General features: G+C 38.9%; 1 protein-coding gene across 6 annotated transcripts in view; it reads right to left on the bottom strand.

Annotated features, from left to right (window-relative positions):
• Nucleotides 1-19137, bottom strand: part of FAT1 (FAT atypical cadherin 1) — a 235408-nt gene that overhangs the window by 37333 nt on the left and 178938 nt on the right. For all 6 annotated transcript variants that reach the window (XM_066573420.1, XM_066573418.1, XM_066573422.1 and 3 more), the window contains exons 11-18: nucleotides 18853-19049; nucleotides 15166-15319; nucleotides 11954-12187; nucleotides 9967-10356; nucleotides 7860-8074; nucleotides 5073-5210; nucleotides 4758-4901; nucleotides 2581-2778 (exon numbers count right to left, since the gene is read on the bottom strand). In XM_066573420.1, the coding sequence (XP_066429517.1) occupies nucleotides 2581-2778; nucleotides 4758-4901; nucleotides 5073-5210; nucleotides 7860-8074; nucleotides 9967-10356; nucleotides 11954-12187; nucleotides 15166-15319; nucleotides 18853-19049 (1670 nt within the window). The remainder of the gene's footprint in view (nucleotides 1-2580; nucleotides 2779-4757; nucleotides 4902-5072; nucleotides 5211-7859; nucleotides 8075-9966; nucleotides 10357-11953; nucleotides 12188-15165; nucleotides 15320-18852; nucleotides 19050-19137) is intronic.

The raw sequence follows: 19137 nt of genomic DNA, 5'->3' as shown, positions 1-19137 counted from the left end.
ATGGAAAGAATTCAATGGGTCAGAGGAAATTAAGGAAAGAATAATCGGTCCTCTGTGCGCTCGGTGTTTGATTCTCCTTTATTTAAACTAACAGGAAGTTGTTCAGGAACCGTATTAGGCTTAATTAACCAAGTGTAATTTCCCTGGACATGAGTTTTCAGCGGCACTCAGTACCCCTACACTGTTACAATGGTCATCCAGGAGAACGCTTCAACAAGGAACTGCCATGAAATAGTGATTGTGCTCAAGAATTGCAGGCTGTCAGTAAAGTCTGATATAACATGCGATAATAGATCTATTACATTAAACTATTTAACCATGGAAGCCTTTTAGTCCAGAGGTGCTTTCACAATTCTGCGGGCTCTGAAGCTGAAATCTCCTGACAGCGATATTACTGAATATGTCTGCGCAGAATTTGCTCAGGCGATCTGCTCTGCTGGAGATAACAGAGTGCGAGTGTTTGGCTATCTCCCATAGAAATAACATGCATTCACACAGAGGATGTGGGTCCCCCGTTGCTGTAATTGCCGGGGGCTCAGCTGATCAGTTATTCCCTATCCTGTGGATTAGAGATAGCGTTTGATCTTGGGATACCCTTTAAGGATACAAGTATCGGAGGTACATTTCCATTGCTGTAACAATATACATTGTTCCAAGTCTCAGCTTCATATTTTCTCATTATTCTATGGCCAAGAAAAATCCTTTATAGCATTTATGACTAGTAAGTATAAATTTCCTAGAGTGTTTTAGTCATTATGTCAGTATATCTGTCTTGGTTTTAATCTTTATGCCCCACTATTCCTTATTTCATGGCTACATAGAAATCTGTGTGTCAGTTTACTCCTGTCCCATCTCAGCTTGCGGTCTACAGCCTGCTAGGCTTTCGCCTTCTTGCTAGCTTTTTGTCACTTTGCTCTGATCACTGTCTGCAGTCATGAATGAAGGGACACAAATCAATTGCACGTCCTCCTGTAGTTTCAGCATTATTGACAGTATTAGGTTGGTTACTACTCATGGTTCTGATTGTTTCCAAAGTTCCCATTTTACATGTTTATCACTTACTGAGGGAGTTTGGGGGATGAAAAGACTGAGAATAGAACTTCCAGGGACTAGCAGAATTATCACTTTCCGAGTAATATTGCAATATATATACACACTGTTATCTATCTCATATCTATCTATCTATCTATCTATCTGATATCATATATATCTCATATATCTATCTGATCTATCTGATCTATCTATCAATCTGATATCATAACTATCTCATATCACATCTATCTATCTGCTATCTATCACATATCTATCCATCTACTATCTATCACATATCTACCTATCACATATCTATCTATCTATCTATCTATCACATATCTATCCATCTACTATCTATCACATATCTATCTATCTCATATCTATCTATCACATATCTATCTATCTCATATCTATCTATCTATCACATATCTATCTCATATCTATCTATCTATCTATCTCATATCTATCTCATATCTATCTATCTATCTATCTATCTATCTATCTCATATCTATCTATCTATCTATCTATCTATCTCATATCTATCTCATATCTATCTATCTATCTATCTATCTATCTATCTATCTATCTATCTATCTCATATCTATCTATCTATCTATCTCATATCTATCTATCTATCTCATATCTATCTATCTCATATCTATCTATCTATCTATCTATCTATCTATCTATCTATCTATCTATCTATCTATCTATCTCCTATCTATCTCTTATCTATCTCTTATCTATCTATCTCTCTATCTATCTCTCTATCTCCTATCTATCTCTCTATCTCCTATCTATCTCTCTATCTATCTATCTATCTCATATCTATCTATCTATCTATCTATCTATCTATCTATCTATCTATCTATCTCCTATCTGTCTATCTATCTCCTATCTGTCTATCTATCTATCTCCTATCTGTCTATCTATCTATCTCATATCTATCTATCTATCTATCTATCTCATATCTATCTGTCTATCTATCTATCTATCTATCTATCTATCTATCCCATATTTATCTATCTATCTATAAATGTAGGGAATGACTGGTTATAATATAACTATACAACATAACAACATAAAGAAAACTTTAAGACCGTTCTGGACCTTATAAGATGTGACATAAAAGCTATTGTTGTCTTCTGGCCATAATTCATGTTTAAATATAGTCATACTGTAGAATACTCTTTATAGATGTATTATCAGGGCAGACCAAAGTTGGTGCAAATGGCAAAAATCATTGTACAGCAAAGGTCACATAGCGTTCTTCATGAGTAGAGCTGTCTGCTCAAGAACAATACAACTCTAAGGAGCATCCCACAGTGTTGGAGCGACATTCATTCTTTGTATCTTGGACTGTAACATGGTAATTGCTCAACATGCACCAAAAGGACAAAAAGTCTAATATTTAAAGTGGCATACCCGCTTGACCGGCATTATGGCCATGATACATCCACATTCTTATTATTATAAGGCTTTTATTATAGAAGGCTAGAAATATCCATCTATAGGCTTCTAATAACTTGTTTTTGAAGTCCTCATACCTGAATCTGAAGTAAAAAGTGATCATTGGTCTTCCGGTTGAGCGCGGCTGCAGTTGTTATTATTCCTTGCTGGTTAATCTGAAAAGTATTATCCTCATTTCCACTCAGAATTGTGAAGGTAAATGGAGGGCCGTTGTGAGACGAATCCTTGTCTGTCACCACCAAGTGCAGAACGCTAAAGCCAATCGGCTTATTTTCCTGTAGAGATATATTTTTACAAGATTATGATACTGTCACAGCCAGATGTATTTGTCTACAGGTTGACACAGGTTGTTGTGAATAAACCAAGGCAAGGCTTCCCTTTCCAGCATGAAGAATGGATCTTCATAGACACAATGAGACGTAAAAACTGATAAGAACTTCAGAATTACATTCGACACTTTGTATCTTCAACCTGTATTAAATGTACTCTTGGATAAATGAGCTTGTTACAGTTTCAAGGAGGACAACTTCAGCTTCCAAGTCCGAATAAAGACAGAACAGTAGAAATCCTGTCTGCTTCTTTCTTCTATACATGAAATTCTATATTAATGACACTTTATGTGCTTGTAAATTAGACTCCACAAAACTATTCAACTAATTTAAGTTTTCCGAGAACACAACTTGTGTGGAAATTAAAGGAAGAACTTTGCTTAGCTTTTGGCATTTTCTACTTAATAAGTAAGACGACTATAGACAGCCCAAAGCAAAGCCTCAGGTTTCAGAAGACTCGGGAATCACAAACAAAAATATTGCAAGTGAATATAAAGAAAGCAGACAGAAAGATCTATCTGCTGCCAGAATAACCCTCTAAAGAAGTAAGACTCATTGCAAGGGAATGCTCTGGAGGTGGTGGCTCAGGGTCTCAGGAGGTGGGCTACATTTGCATGCTAAACGTATGCATACAGTCTATTCTAATGCGAAGAATTAAGCAAAATATAATCTGCTTTCAGATCCCAGGGCACTGAATAGACACCGTGCAAGTGGATTATTCGAATGTTTCCAATGCAACATGGAAAGCTCAGACATATACAGTGTAGCAATATACAACTGGGAAGATGTGCAATTCAGCACTTATGCAAACAGTATTTATTAGCAAACAGAATTCTCTAGCATTGTGTATTCTAGTCAATGCCAATACAATGGTAGTCTATTGCTGGTTATGAATGATGTAACCTCGGCCAAGTCATATTGTACATTGAAGAAATCCAAGCTGATGAAACAAAATTGTTAGAGAGAGAGATGAGATAGAAAGATAAATAGGAGATAGATAGATAGATAGATAGATAGATATGAGAGAGATAGGTAGATGATAGATAGATAGATATACACACATACATACACACACCCACACACAGAAATTATATATATATATATATATATATATATATATATATATATATATATATATATATATATATATATATATATAATATGTGTGTGTATGTACACACACACACATTATATACATATATATATATATACACACACACATACATACATACACACCCCCCCCCAGGGTCTGGACCACTTCTCCGTGTGAGCAGAGCAGCAGGATAAGTAGATGCGGCAGCTGTACAGTAGGAGGCAGGGGCAGCTCGATGATGACATCATCACTGTGCTCCACTCCCTGCCAGGCCATGTGATTGCCTCTGTCTTCCTCCCTCCTCCTCTGTACTGTGTCGGCTTCCTTTCCAGCTGGTTGCAATGTCGGAGGTGTGATCACTGCGCTGCTGCAGACAGCGTGACCAGCCGGTAATGCACTGAATGTGCATATGTATTATAGTGGAGCTAGGTCTCTGGGCCCCTCACCGCATGAGCCAGGTCACCATTGCGACCCCTGCGACCACGGATGGTACACCTATGTCTGATGACATATTTCCTTTAATTTTAGACCATAATCTAGCCTCTAAGGTTTAATCATGTACACCAGACTAAATACTTGCAGTTGCTTTGAACCTATGAAGAAGGGGGTAGCTCAGGTTGTTACTATTCTTTTTCTTCATAAGCTGAACCAGCAGCACTCTCCTGTTATCAAACACCCTTTGTAGAACACGTCCAAGCCATGAAGGGGTAAACAGCCTGAGTGTCATGTCACCTCTATACATGCTAAACCCATTCTCAATAAAAAAGGTGAGGACTTTCATAAAAGATCCCATAATCACAGAGCAATAAAAATAGTATAACCTCGCACCTACCTGAATAATAATGCTGTAATTCTCCTTGGAGAACATAGGAGGGTTGTCGTTGACATCAGACACATCAATGTTAACTCTCGTGGTGTTCATTTTAGGTGGGTTTCCATTGTCTTCTGCTTGAATAGTTAAAGTATAACCAGAAATCTGTAAAACATATTAATGAACTTTCATCATGGCTCATTATGAAAACATTGTATTATCAGAAGATGAAGAAGATATGTATGGAATCTGGAAGCAGTTAATTAAATTAAAGTTGGTACAGTAATGAGGCTTCGGGGAAAGTACTTGGGAGAATAGAAATGCAATGAGACTCACCTTCTCTCTATCTAAAAGTTTATTCACTTTAACTTCCCCTCTTACAGGATCAATGACAAAGGTATTCCCCTGATTGCCTTCTGTAATTGTGTAGCGGATGTGGCTGTTCAAAGGTCCATCAGCATCATCTGCAACAACCTAGATAAAAGCAGATTCTCGTTTGGCGCAAACTCTGGTAGACAAGTGAACATTTTTGAAATAATTCTTCCTCATGTCCCAGTTTTAACTTATTAGAAGAGCTCCCAGCTGATTTGTTTCAAGAGATTCTGTGTTACCTTCATAAACTCAACCAACTGAACAGAAAAAGTGCCTGAAGGAACACAATACAATGTAACATCCTGCACTATTGTTCTCAAAAAGGAATGTGATACACCCTTCCATTAAATCTTGCCAGATAAACTAGAGTTTGGAATATGAACCCTGAGGCTATAATTATTATATAGTAGCAATAACAATTTTCACAGTGCAAAACAAAATGTGTTCAGGTTCTCATCCCCACCTTACAATATCCGGCCATGAACCTGACAATTACACTTGATAAATATCCCAATTCACTCAGTGCTATTGTTTTAATGATGTGTCCTTCCATTCTTCGACTAAAAAGAATTCAACTCAACTTCCTATCTCCAGGGCTTCCTCCTCATAACCACCAGCTCGGAGGCCTACTCTTATAGCAAGTGGTGTAGAACGCTAGTAAACCTTAACCTGACACTAAACACATAGAATGCACAATAGTAGCAGCAAACTTTCATTTGACTTTTTCAATGGCTTTTCTTATGTGAATGGTCAATCTAACGTTTGCTGAAACTGCAGGTAAGTAGTCATGTTGATGTTCTGAATAAACAGCCTTAAATATACATGACATCTTTGATGGAACACCGGACATTCTAACAAATGAGGAATACTGATATAAAACCTGACACTGGTCCAAGTTAGATGTGTTATCATCAATATGAAGGCCAGAATGTGGAACACATGAGGCATCAAGTAATAAGTGACAGCAATGTAACTAATCATTAATTCATGGACAATCATGCTGGAGTGGTGGTCTGGAGATATGGGTAGGAGCTGCTTGTTAAAATTGCCTCTACTACACATTCTGCATCTAGCATACAAAGTATTCTATGAAGACAACATAGAATTCAGAGCGGATTTTACTGTAATTTAGATAAAGTATGTTTTCCATGATGTACATATTTCTAATAACTACTTCAAGTCAGTTCCCTTTAAATGCCACTATTAGCCTCAACACCCCTGTCATTTCCCCTGTCACCTGAAAGTCATGCCTTCAAACACCTTGGTGATATTCAAAAACACTGAAGACTAAATAGATTGATGTGTTGAATTAAGCATGTATATGTATGTATAAATATATATATATTTTTTAAAGTAAGTGAACCCTTCGTAACTACCTAGATCTCTGCAATGATTTCCATTAAGAACTGGTCGCATTTTATCTAACAAGTATTAATGCCAGGAGTAAAGGCCCATTTAGACACAACGATTCTTGGTCAAAATTCACTCCAAAGCCGCCTTTTGAGCGATAATGCGCTGCCATCATGCACTGTTTGTGCTCTATTCGTTCTTCGTTGATTTCTAGCAAGCTAGAAATCACTGATGACTGTTATCAGTGCTGCACACTGATTTTCTCAGCGGGCGGCACTGATAGCATTCTTTCAGGTGGTATCCCGCTGGGAAGATACCAGCTGAAAGCTCAGAGGACAAAGGAGCCGTCAGCACTCCTGCTGTTTCACGGAGCCATCAGCTCAGCAGAACACCACTGCGAGGACAAAGCAGCTGTTTTGTATATGAAAACAGCTGCTTTGTTCTCGCAATCAGCCGTGGCCCGCTCCGCCTGCATTTATAACTCTTGAAGTAGCTAATTAGCTACTTAAGAGTTATGCAAAGATGATTGCTCAAAACTGTCACTCAAACTGTCGTTTGAGCGATCATCTTTCAGTTAAATGTACCTTTAGTCATTGTTATCTAAGTCACAGTTAGTTAAACACAATCTAAGTTAATAACACACATACAGTTGCACTTTTCCTGGCTTTTATGGAGTACAGAGAGTAAAGATTGATAGTGAATGGAGAAAAAGTAAGTGAACCTCTGTGTTAATGACTTCTTTAACAGCTGATTGTCAGAAGGTGTTTTAATTAAGGAGATGAGATTGAAGTATGGGTTTCACAGGTGCTCTATCCACTAAACATAGGCACACAAAGTCTGGTTACTGACAAATTCGTTGCTCTCAAGAAATACTGGTTAGTGTCAACCATGCCACGATGTAAACACATCTTATGAGGAATCACAGCAAAAATTAAGATGATTCCATGGGGTTCACTTACTTTTTTCTTGCAAATTCACACATATATATATATAAATAATGGCTGCCTTCAGAATTGCAATTTCAACAAAAAAAAGTGCTCAGTAATGTATTTTCCTTTCCATTATCATAATTAAATACCTGAAATGTGATTAACATAACTTTGTTATTTTACCTTGACTGATCTTAATGATAAATGTATAGAAGCTATCAGCATGCTGGCATAAAGCACAAATGAAACTTTATTTTTCTATTATATTCATGTTTGATGTGTTTAAGAAGTTTAATTATCTCTTTTTCAAAGACGGCAAAATATCATATTCAGTGTATTCACTAATTAAGTATAATCCTGATGCAATTGTATAGTATTGAGAGCATAACAAGGAAAACTTTGTAAAGTTAAGTGTTCTTCAAACATAGTCATATGAATAAAAATTCCAAGAAATGCTATAAAAGTAAATTACCATCAAGATGGGTTGTCCAGACACAGCATCTTCACCAACTACAGCAGTGTATGAGCTCTGGCTGAAAACTGGCGAGTTGTCATTTATATCCGTAATGTTAATACTCATAGTGGCGACATCACTGAGAGGCGGTACGCCACCATCTGTGGCCTCTATCGTCAAATAATACTCTGCTGATGTTTCATGGTCCAGACTTTCAATTATAAAGATAATGCCTAAGAAGAAAACAAAGAGGAAAATGAAAGGTTATATATAGACTATTTTTATGTAAAATCATGGAAACCATGATGGAACCCATTATAGTCAATGTGTTCCATCTGGCGCTAGTGGTGTCTATTATATGATGGATCTGGGCCTCTGTTACTTTTGTTTTTATCTTCCTATGATGGAAAACTGCAAAACAGAAATTTTAACTGAGATGTGAACAGAGCCGTACATGGCCAATTTACATACAAAAAGTGCCTCAGGGCTCAGTCACATGGGCGCATCGGCACCCATACACCAGCGCCGATGCACCCGTGTGACTGACAGTTAGAAGACGGCCGTACCTGAAGACGGACGTCTCTCTCCAGTGCTGATCATAGAACACATGACCGGCAATGAAGCTGGTCACATGTTCTTTCTCCCGCCGCTGCAGAGAGACGCCCGTCTTCAGGTACGGCCGTCTGCTACCTGCAGTAACACGGGCGACGATGCGCCTGTGTGACTGAGCCCTCAGGGTGTACATTGGGCTTATTAACAACAATTAACACCAATATTGCCCAAAGGGCAAGAAACCCCCTGGTTGAAGATCGTCATTAATATCTAACTTTTATTGAACTGAATTAAAATACTAAAAAGCATAGAATTTAAAAATGCAACCCCCTGCCTAGCAAACCTGGGAGCACTAAGCCACCTATAATATATATCATCCAATGCTGCTGCAATATGCTGAATAATGTCTTTTATAGAGTTCTCCTATATAGCTAATATAAGATATCAAGAAGGTCACTGCTGTAGACTAATGATTCTGCCTAATTAATATCGCCAGGTCTGTGTGTTTGAGCTAAAAGGAGCATAGAACCCCCACCAACTGGTTTCGCCAACATTGTGGCGTCTTCAGGGGTCTGAGGTCTAATGTAATTTTGCCAACATAGGGGCATCTTTAGGGGTCTGGGGTCTAACATAATTTTTTACAACAAACATGCAAACATTCAAATGACAAGGAATCATAGGAGAGGGCATGCTCTTTTTCTAATGCTGGGGAAAATGTGACATTTCTTACCAACCCCAACAGATTTTTTTAGACTTATGTCCCTACTTGGGTTGGTTTAAGGAAATGTAAAGATCACAAAAAGGCTAAATGATATTTTCCAACCACCTTGTGAAGTGTTGAGTCCTTCTATCCATCACAATCATGTGATAACTCAGTTTATATGCTCTCAAGACTGGACCAAAAAATGATATAGCCTAATAGTCATTACATTACATAGAGATTTTACTCTAACAAGTAGCAAAACATATGTGTTATTTCTGGACCTACTTAAAATACTAGTAATTAATTTGAATCTAATGCCTCATGAATTCTAAAAACGTTCAAAAAAGGAAAGGAAAAAATTAACAAAAACAATATCTACTATTAAAGTAAGAAACTAATAGACTTCACTCATTTGCATTTTGTATAGTTGAAACATATAAAATGTCATATATGTATAATATTGTGGGAAGAAGTGAGAATATAAAAGAAGACAAACTCACGTCTGTCAGAAAAACATCATTTCCCATTAAGTGCTGCTCAGTACTAAGGTTACATAACACATTTTGTTCTGAAGGAAAAAGCATGGCATTTTAAAACACTTCTGTGATTACAGCCTTTATCACACCTCATAAATTCCATGCCTGCAGTCTTTTTTATGCCTTATGATAACACGCACAGATTTCTAACAAACTCATACAAGCAAGTAGTGAATAATTGAGGCAGAAGGATACAAAGACACTTACATACGTTATACTGTGTGACTCAAGCTGAGGCAAGGATATGTTCCATAAAGACCATCCGGGGGCTACATTGATTTTAGTATACATTTACATTGGTCATGTTGCTTGTGCGAAGTACAAAGAAAGTTACCTGTTACTTGGTTTATACTAAATTTTCCATGTTCATTGCCACTGATAATCTGATATGAGATTTCGGCATTAGCTTCTATATCTCTGCTTGTGGCATACACCTGGAGAACTTCTGTGCCGACTTCAACATCTTCTGGCAGAGTTGCAATATATTCCCGGTGTTCAAAGACAGGTGGATTGTCATTTATGTCAAGGATTGACACCACAACACTCGCAACAGAGGAAAGCTTTCTAGGTAAACCTTGGTCAGTAGCTCTAACAGTCAGGGTATAAATTGCTTGAGTCTCCCGATCAAGAGGCTTTTCCAGACTAATTATTCCAGACACTTCATCAATGGAGAATTGACCTTCTGCCGAGCTGACTAATGAATACTGCAGCTTTTGATTAAGTCCTGCAATAAAAAAATATACATTGGAACACTATAATATTTTAGCTACTTGGCAGTAGATATTATATGGTGTCTATTTAACACATAAGACATGAATTATAGAAGAGAGTTTTCTTCTGCTTTACAGAACATTGATGGTGTTGAAGTGTCTGGTGGTTCATGTTCACAGTCTCATAAGCTAGCAGAAATGTGTCTACATCAGTTGAATGAACAATGCTCATATCCATTTCTTTCTTTTTTTTTCTTGCGAATAAGTGACTTCCTAGACTGTTGTTCATATACAGGAAATAGATGCAAACTTTTAAAAACTGACTAAGTGCAGGGAATGGAATAATATGATCAATTATCCAGTAGTCACCCCTTCATGTTCTGCTGCTCCTCTGCAGGCGCTTCAGTCCCAGAAGCTCCTGGACTGATCATGTGCTGTTCATCAAACACATGGCCACAGCAGCCAATCACTGGCTTCACCAGTTATGCAGCCATGTATGACACCTGATCTCTGAGACCATTGATTGGCTGCAGCAGTCAAGTGAATGATAAAGAAAAAAAGCCAGCACTTCCAAGAAATACATTAAATGTGAAGGTGTACATAAGCCATGACTGCAACACATACAGTAATAGAATCAGGTTAAATAGTCAGGTATCCTGCTTTCCCTGGATCCCTTTGGATGCTTTTGGCCAAAAGAAAGGTGTTCTTTAGTGTTAAGAACTTGTCCAATAAGGTTCACCTGAACATGGCAGACGGGCCCACATGTTTTGATCAAAATATGCGCTAAGGCCTTGCGATTTTACGTGGGGTAAACAGTTGAGCAATTGTATTCAGATATAAAATGTGTAAGAGTGCTGAAGCATGTGTTTCCTTAAGGGGTCTCTCAAGGGGAAAACCATCAAATACTCTGATAGGGCATATGAACAGGAAGTGTGTTCTTGGCACAACCCATTTAAGGTTGCTCTTATGAGTGACTATGGTATAGCCAAATGGAACTGATCTGTTATTAGACTAAAATAAAAACTATTATTGTAGTCTGCAACATGTTTTAATGCCTTATGAGCTACAAACAAACCGAAATTTATTTTTGGAAGTGCTGGGTAAGACTACATTTTTCTATTTCTTACCTTCATAGGCCTTACACCTTACGGTCCCACCTGCCAGCCTGAAGAATAAGGTGACCAAGACCCAAAATTTGGTAGATAGTAGATTTTTGTGCACTTGTTAAAGGGGTCAAGAGGAAAACCAACAACTATGTTCCCCTGCCCTAGTATTCCTTTATCATGTCACTGAAGTAATCCATTAAATACAGTCATTACAGAACTGATGCAAAGACTAAAATATGCATATAGGTTATAAATCTTAGGTCAATTGTAATCCGGGTTACAGGTAGGTAGGAAATATTAGGGGTTGATCCAGGGAACAGTCTGATTGCCATTAGGGAGTCAGGAAGGAATTTTTTTCCCCAAAAGGGCTATTTGGCTTCTGCTCCTGGTTTTTTTTGCCTTCCTCTGGATCAACACAGGAGGATAGACAGGCTGGACTAGGTGGACATTGTCTTCATTCAGCCTAACGTACTATGTTACTATGTTACGATGCATAACAAAATACCTGCATCTGCATCTATTGCCTGCACTCTGGCGACTGGAGTCTTGGGTTCGGTATTTTCAAACACGGTAACCGTGTAAGGATCTGCGGAGAACTCAGGAGCATTGTCATTTACATCTTCTAATATCAATTCCACATTAACTTCACAGAAATGACCACCTCCATCTGTTGCTTTCACCAAGAGGTGATAGGTTTCCTGGATTTCTCGGTCAAGAACTGATGAGGTCTTTAATTCACCTGAAGACAACAAAAAGAAAACAGTTGTAATAGTTTAACCCATCTAGAAATACAGGACATTCTATAAAACAAACTCATCTTAAATTGAGCATTTTAGAGTAGGGTAGGATAGACCACATTGACTTTAATCTTAGCAATGATATATAGTATTCTTAGTAAAAAGCTATTACTTCCAAAATACATTCCCTTGAATGAGCTTACTTTAGCTTTCTAAATCCACCTAGTACTGCTGGGTGAGCTATGTTGAACAGTACATACACATGCATACACCAGAGCTAATCAATCTATTACAGCTAATGTAGCCCTTCCTTCAATTATCATCTTACTAGCAGGTACTTTGTGGAAAGCTCCTTCATTTTAACAAGTGAGAAAAGTCTACAGGAAAAAAAAAATATTCAGTAAAGTACTGGCGAACATTAAAAGTTTTAATGTGTCAAGATATTTCAATACATAAGGCTAAAGATGGAACTAAATACTATCGAGAATGCCAGCAGTGAATTATTCATTTTTTACATTTTATTATTTTCTTATTCCTACACAACACTGACTACATACAAAGTATTTCCGCCAAGAAGAACTTATCATTTTTGTAGTTTGGAGAAAGGTCATTTGCCCTGAGCTGTCAGCTTCTAGTGGGTCCTTCTGAACAAAGTTCTATTTTTTATCCATAGCGCTTATCTGTTCAATAGGATTATTACAGTGTTGGGAAATGTTGAATAATTTTATGTTGGGGAATAAGGTAGAGAAATTACAGTTATAAGCTCTGGGGAAATAGTGTTAAACTTGCCAATGTCTACTTTGCGAGAAAAGACCATAAAATACTCCGCGACCTGTACCATATTTCTACAGTTGTCCACTGAGTCTTCTCTGACTCGAAATTCCCTTGATGAAGAACCTTCCAAGCAAGAAATGTAGCAAAATAATGAAGATGGAGAAAAATCGGGTTGTGAACACAAACATTAAATAGCAATAGACTGTATGGGAATTGTTCATTCTGAACAGGAAGATTTGAGTAGATAGATCTTTGGTTATATATGTGTATACTACAACAGAACAAACGTTCTATAAAGGTTTCAAAAATAGCATGTATTACCATCGGTCAAGAGAAGATCTCTTTGATGCCGTAGACATAGATTTAAACACATAAAGACCATGCAGGTTCAATGGAGCTCATGGGCCAGGGGTCAAAAGGACCCACACCCTGCCATATCCCATCAAATACAGGAAAAGCCAAGCAGTTATTCTCTTAATACCACCTGTCACCATGCCCTGCTATATATCATTGTCCGCCTCTACTGTCTGGCATGCTTCTCTCTGTTAGACAGCCATGCAATCTGTTTGTAACTGCTGTTGCCATAATTATTACATAAGTCTGTTAATTGGCCAGCCGAGTCTTCTGAAACCCCTGGCCCATCACTCCACTGCCACAACTCCTCCTCTTTCTTAAGTCCTACTGCACCTGAGCTCAGGACTGATCTGGAGGAGGTTGGACAACGTTACAACTCAGTGGAACATTTACTTTCTGCTCTAGCCAGGATAGAAGTGACCATCTGTAGGAACATCCTGAGCATCAGGAAATGTTTGAAGGCCAGTAGGGCTGGCAGTATAGGCTAATTAAGAAATTAAGGGTGGCGGTGCTATTTGTAGCCAGTAATACTGGAGTATGGAAGAAACTGGATGATAGTTTGGGTGCCATATCTAGGAAGACAAATTTCTAAATAAGGCAAGGGCTTCACGGTGACTTTGGCCGTGATACAGGTTGTGCAGCCAAAGATTGCTGTGGAGCTCTGCAACATCAGAAACTAATGGAAATCAATGCAGTCATGTTTTAGCTCATAAGTTGGAACAACCCTGACCAGATAGTTGCAGAAATTTGCAAAGGATTTACTGCCAACAATGCAAACTGTATGGGGACGAACAATCACGTTAATGATCATTCGTTCCCATACTACCGGTAGCAATGATCTGCTGCATGTAAACAACATGCCAAAATGCTGATCGGCACTTGTTAGGCTGCTCTCACACAGGTGTTTGTGAAATTGCCGCATTCAACAGCGTTTTTTAACGCACCCCATCAATGCAATGGGTGATGAGGCGAGGTAAAAATAGCTAAAACACACTAAAATAGAGCAGACAGTGTTAGAAAATTGCGACAGTACAAACACTGCGCTCAAACACTCGTTTGAGAAGCCCCATTAAAATCAATGGAAGCATTATACAGCGCTTCGCGTGGCATTTCAAACATCATGCTAAGCGCTTTAAACAACGGCCTGTTTGAGATTGGCCTTATTGGGCAGAAATTCCCCGCATACATTCATTTAAAGCCTGACACTACTCCTAATGTCAACTGGGCAGTTTCCACCACCAAGTATCAATGGCTGATGTGAAGTTTGATTGACATTGGGCGTTGGAGGCCAGATACTTGACAGTAGACTAGTGATGGCCTCTAAAAGTAATGGAGCTATTGTGGCCAAATGTGGTGTGGCTAAAACTAAAATAAAAGTAGAAATTGAATCAATGGTATCACGGCTGTAATGGATCTCATTCCCCTAGCCAGAGAAGGTGACAACTACCCCAAATCCTATAACTATAGCATGGCTAGATATGCTACTTAACTTAAGATTGTACTTGAACTCCTGGAACATGAAGTGAAATGGTTAAAATGCCTCAAGAAACAGCAGACGTCATATAATAAAAAAAACCTCCAAGCTGTATTCTTCATTCTGCTTTAGCCACCTCTGACTTTGATCATTAGTAAGTGTTGCCTTGTAGAACTGTTTTTATCCTTTTCTTAGTGTTAAAATCAGTTTTACGAGGTCTGCTTAGTTCCGCAATTAATACAATTCATGCAATTATTTCTGCAGCAGGAAATTATGTCTAGCTTCTATTTGAGAAGAATTAGCTGTAATGATATCTGTGAGACATAATTAAAAGGTCACAGCTAAGAGCGTAGAATTTATTACATTTCTCAAACTCACCTGTAAATGTATTGAGGTGAAATTTCTCGGAGCCGGGTCCGTGCAATGTGTAAATGATCTCCGCATTAGAGCGAATGTCTGCGTCACTAGCTGAAACTTGAAGGATTAGCTTCCCGGAAAGAGCATCTTCAGATATAGTCTCAGAATAGGAATCCTACAAGGAATGGCAGTGACATGTTTAAAGACATAATCAATAACATTAATCTTCTTGTAGGAGGTTTAATGGGTGAATAGAATCAGATAAGGTCACAATTAAAGGGCTGGTCCAGTCTTAGGTAAACAAAATGTAATAATTACATAATGAAAAGCTATGCAACTGTCTAATCTACTTTGAGATTAAATATTTCTGAGTTTTCAAGCACTCTGCTTAAAACAACCCCACAGTTTCAGCTCAAAATTCTGTACTAGGACTAAAGTGGGGGGTGGGGGGTGGTAAGAGTATATTACCTGCAGTTGTTCTTCTCTACCATCCCTCCAATCTGCAGGTGCTATGTATCGTTTTAAGCCTACCAAGATGACCGATGCAATCTTTAGACTACCTAATCTTCACAGTGCATTAATAGTATTGGATTACCAACGCACTATGCCTGCTCTCTGATTGGGCAGGGCTGATCACATGGTCAGCACCGGCCAGTCAGAGAGCTGTGCACATTTGCATTAGGTAGTTAGAAAATTGCTACAGCTATCTTGGCTGGCTGAAAGTGGGGCCCAGAATAAGCAGACTGGAGCTGTGGTAGAGAGGATAAACTGCAGGTTATATACCCCCTCTCCTTTCTGCTCCGGGCAGAATTTTGTCCTAAAACCGGTATGGTATGGAAGCAAACATTGCCTATTCAGAGGCTGAAAACTGTTCCTTAGGGTGCGAATACATGTGGGAATCCATTGCAATTGTATATGGATTATTACTAATCGCCACGTGGCACCTTGGCTTATCAGTTGGAACAACAGCAAGTCCAGGTGCTGCCTAGCAATTGGCAGCAATCTCCATGTGATTACAGTGGATCAACTGCAGCATGTAAGGACAACCTTAGGGCTAATGTCCCACACTGCAGCGATCAATGGACCTGAAGATTTTTCTGGTAAAAAGGCAAAATTTTTAGCAAAATATACCAGCCATTGATAAGCTTGAGAAAGGCAACATGCTGAAACGTCGCTTGCTTGTATGATGGGAGAATAAAGTCAATATCGGATTAGCACCATTGATGCTGCTGGAACTCTTTCTTTCTCAGCCATTGATGGCTATGGGTGAGCAAGTCTTACATCGTGGGACTATATTTTTACCAATGGGCATGCTACAATTAATTGGGGAATATAAGAGGTACTAGTAATTATCAGGAAATTACAGTAGCAGTGTTTTTAGTGGCCACACAGCTGTGATACATGTATGTTAGACACACAGTACTGCTACATATATTGTTCATCCCATACAACTGGGACCAGAAGCAGCACAGCACTGGAGATGAAGGACCTGTGATGACGTCACCATCATGCTTCACCCCTGACCACATGACGATGACACTCATCCCGAGTGAATTACTTACATGCTCTGCCCCTAATCACAAGTGAGAGACGTAATCAAAGGTCCTACCTCGCCAGTGAGGGAGTTACATGCTCTGCCTCTTATCATATGACAGTGACATCAACACAGGTCCTGCATCAGTGTGCAGATTACGAGCAGACTATAACTCCCCTGTGGCCTCAGTTGCAATGGAATACTAACGAACACCTAGCTGGACAGTAGCTGTGTGTGTATAGGACCTGTGATGATGTCACCGTCATGTGATCAGGGGCTGAGCATGTAACTCCCTCACTGGGTATCAAGGACCTTTGATGATGTCACCATCATGTGATCAGCGGTGGAGCACGTAAGTCACTCACAAACCCACTCACTCACGCACGGACAGACAGGTCGTCGTTAATATTTTGAGTTTGGAACAGGTGAGTAATTGATTGCTTATATATTGTAGCATAAACTCGCATATGTGTAGGACCTGCTCATCATGGGTTTTCAGCCTCTAAATGTAAGCAAACATGTTCCCACTTACTAACAATAGGCAAGGCATTCTACGGTCCTAGCATTTTTTTTTTTGCTAGCTTTGCTAACAGATAAGCAGAACATACAGACAAATACTGTGCATGTACCCTAATGGTGGTTTCACACTCTTTGACACCACTGTGATGTTTGATGCAATTTTTTTTATTGAGCCAAAGACAGGAATAGATTCCGAACGGCTGGGAAATATAAAGAATGGACTTCTATTTTTTCACGGTGGATCCACTTCCAACTTTGGCTCAAAAAACTGCACCAAAAACTGCAAGTGGTGTTTTTTCCCAAAAAACAACTGTGTGTGAAACCATCCTAGATAAACACTGAAACAAATACCCATCAGACTAGCAGCTGTTTTCATTAAATCCTATTTTACGTCTTCCGTTTTTATGATCCAATTAACAGTATCGTTCCGAGGGATACTCTAAATATTGTGCTCTATAAGGGCATCTAAAAGGTTAATGCACCTATAAGTGTGTGCTGTTCTCCAGTTTTTAGAACATTTGTATTCATCAATTATTTTTGTTTATTTCCTTGGAAATACATAACTTTCAGTGAATTGCATGCTGTGCAGTCTTCTTAGCAAATGCTTTATGCCGGAAAAAGCAGTCCTTAATGTACCTGTCCATGTACTGAATATAAATGCGCTACTTCTATCTTGGATATGCCCAGCAGCAGTTGTGGAACAAATGCAAAGCTCATTTTTGCATATACGGATCAAGCAAAAAATAACCATACATTTTGCCATATCTCAGGCAATGCAATGGTATGCAAATGTTAATCGGTTGTCTGATAGTGCCTCTGCATTACTGTTACATGACAGTCACAAGAAATCCACCAGTTTTGGTTCTCCTGTGACTGTCATGTTGCAGTTGTGGCAGATTGCGGGTTACAAGGCAAAGACATTTGCTTTTCCTGCAATGTTATACTTCTGATGGAAGCAGCATGACTCTACCATCTTTGGCTGTGCGGTCAGTTGCCTTGTAGCCTTATATGAAGGGACTTGATTTATCTGTATTAGTAACTTGCATGCTTTTCTTAAATTGTCATATTTTTTACTTTGGTTCACATTTTTGGGTTTTTTTTTGAATGGATTACTAACTTTCTACAGCATTAGGAAAGTTGTAATATTTTTCAGCTTGCTGATCAGTGGGAGGCTCACTGCTGAGACCGCCATTGATCTGCAGAACAGGGGTTTTAGTTTTCCTCTCTGCCTGTCACTGCCAGGTTGCTTCTTGCCCCGCAGTGATGTCAGAATGAATGGGGTGCTGGTCGAGAATGGGGCTGACTGAAATAGTCGAGGGCTGCTATCTCCAGTTGTTCCATTGAAAGTGAATTGGGGTGGGGGGTAGCGGGAGCAGTGAGGAAGATAGGGAACATGGGACTCCCATTTTTGGGAGCATTATGGTTCTCAGCAGTTAGACCCGCCCAATCAGCAAGTTATCCCCTATCCTGTGAATAGGGCTTAACTTGTAATCCTGGTAAAAGCCTTATACTAATGTATTAAACTTGAGGGAACATTATCTGTAAAACGGAACATATGGTTTAATCTAGTTGATACAATGTACACAAATTGAAAAGCTAAAAAGTACAACATTGTTAAAAAGTTAATTATCTTAAAACCATTCCTAGAAGTGTACCTTCTCACAGACTGGGCTATTGTCATTGGCATCGAGGACCTTCACTTCCACCACGGCTTTGCTAGCAAATATTCCATCTGTTGCAGTTATGTTCAGCAGATAATTGTCCTTTACTTCTCTGTCAAGTGGTTTTCGAACATACACTTTCCATTCCTGCTGTAAGTTTTCAATAGCGAATTGCCCAAGTGGATCTCCTCCTGGAACAGGAAGCATCAATCATGTACTCTCTAATTGACACAACTAGCATATATCATTTAGGCGAACAACAACATTCTTGGGAACATT

The sequence above is a fragment of the Eleutherodactylus coqui genome, chromosome 7 (genome assembly GCF_035609145.1).
Source record: "Eleutherodactylus coqui strain aEleCoq1 chromosome 7, aEleCoq1.hap1, whole genome shotgun sequence".
In the NCBI taxonomy this organism is placed as follows: domain Eukaryota; kingdom Metazoa; phylum Chordata; class Amphibia; order Anura; family Eleutherodactylidae; genus Eleutherodactylus; species Eleutherodactylus coqui.
Note: the sequence above shows the minus strand (reverse complement) of the source record. Positions and strands in the feature narration are given on the sequence as shown.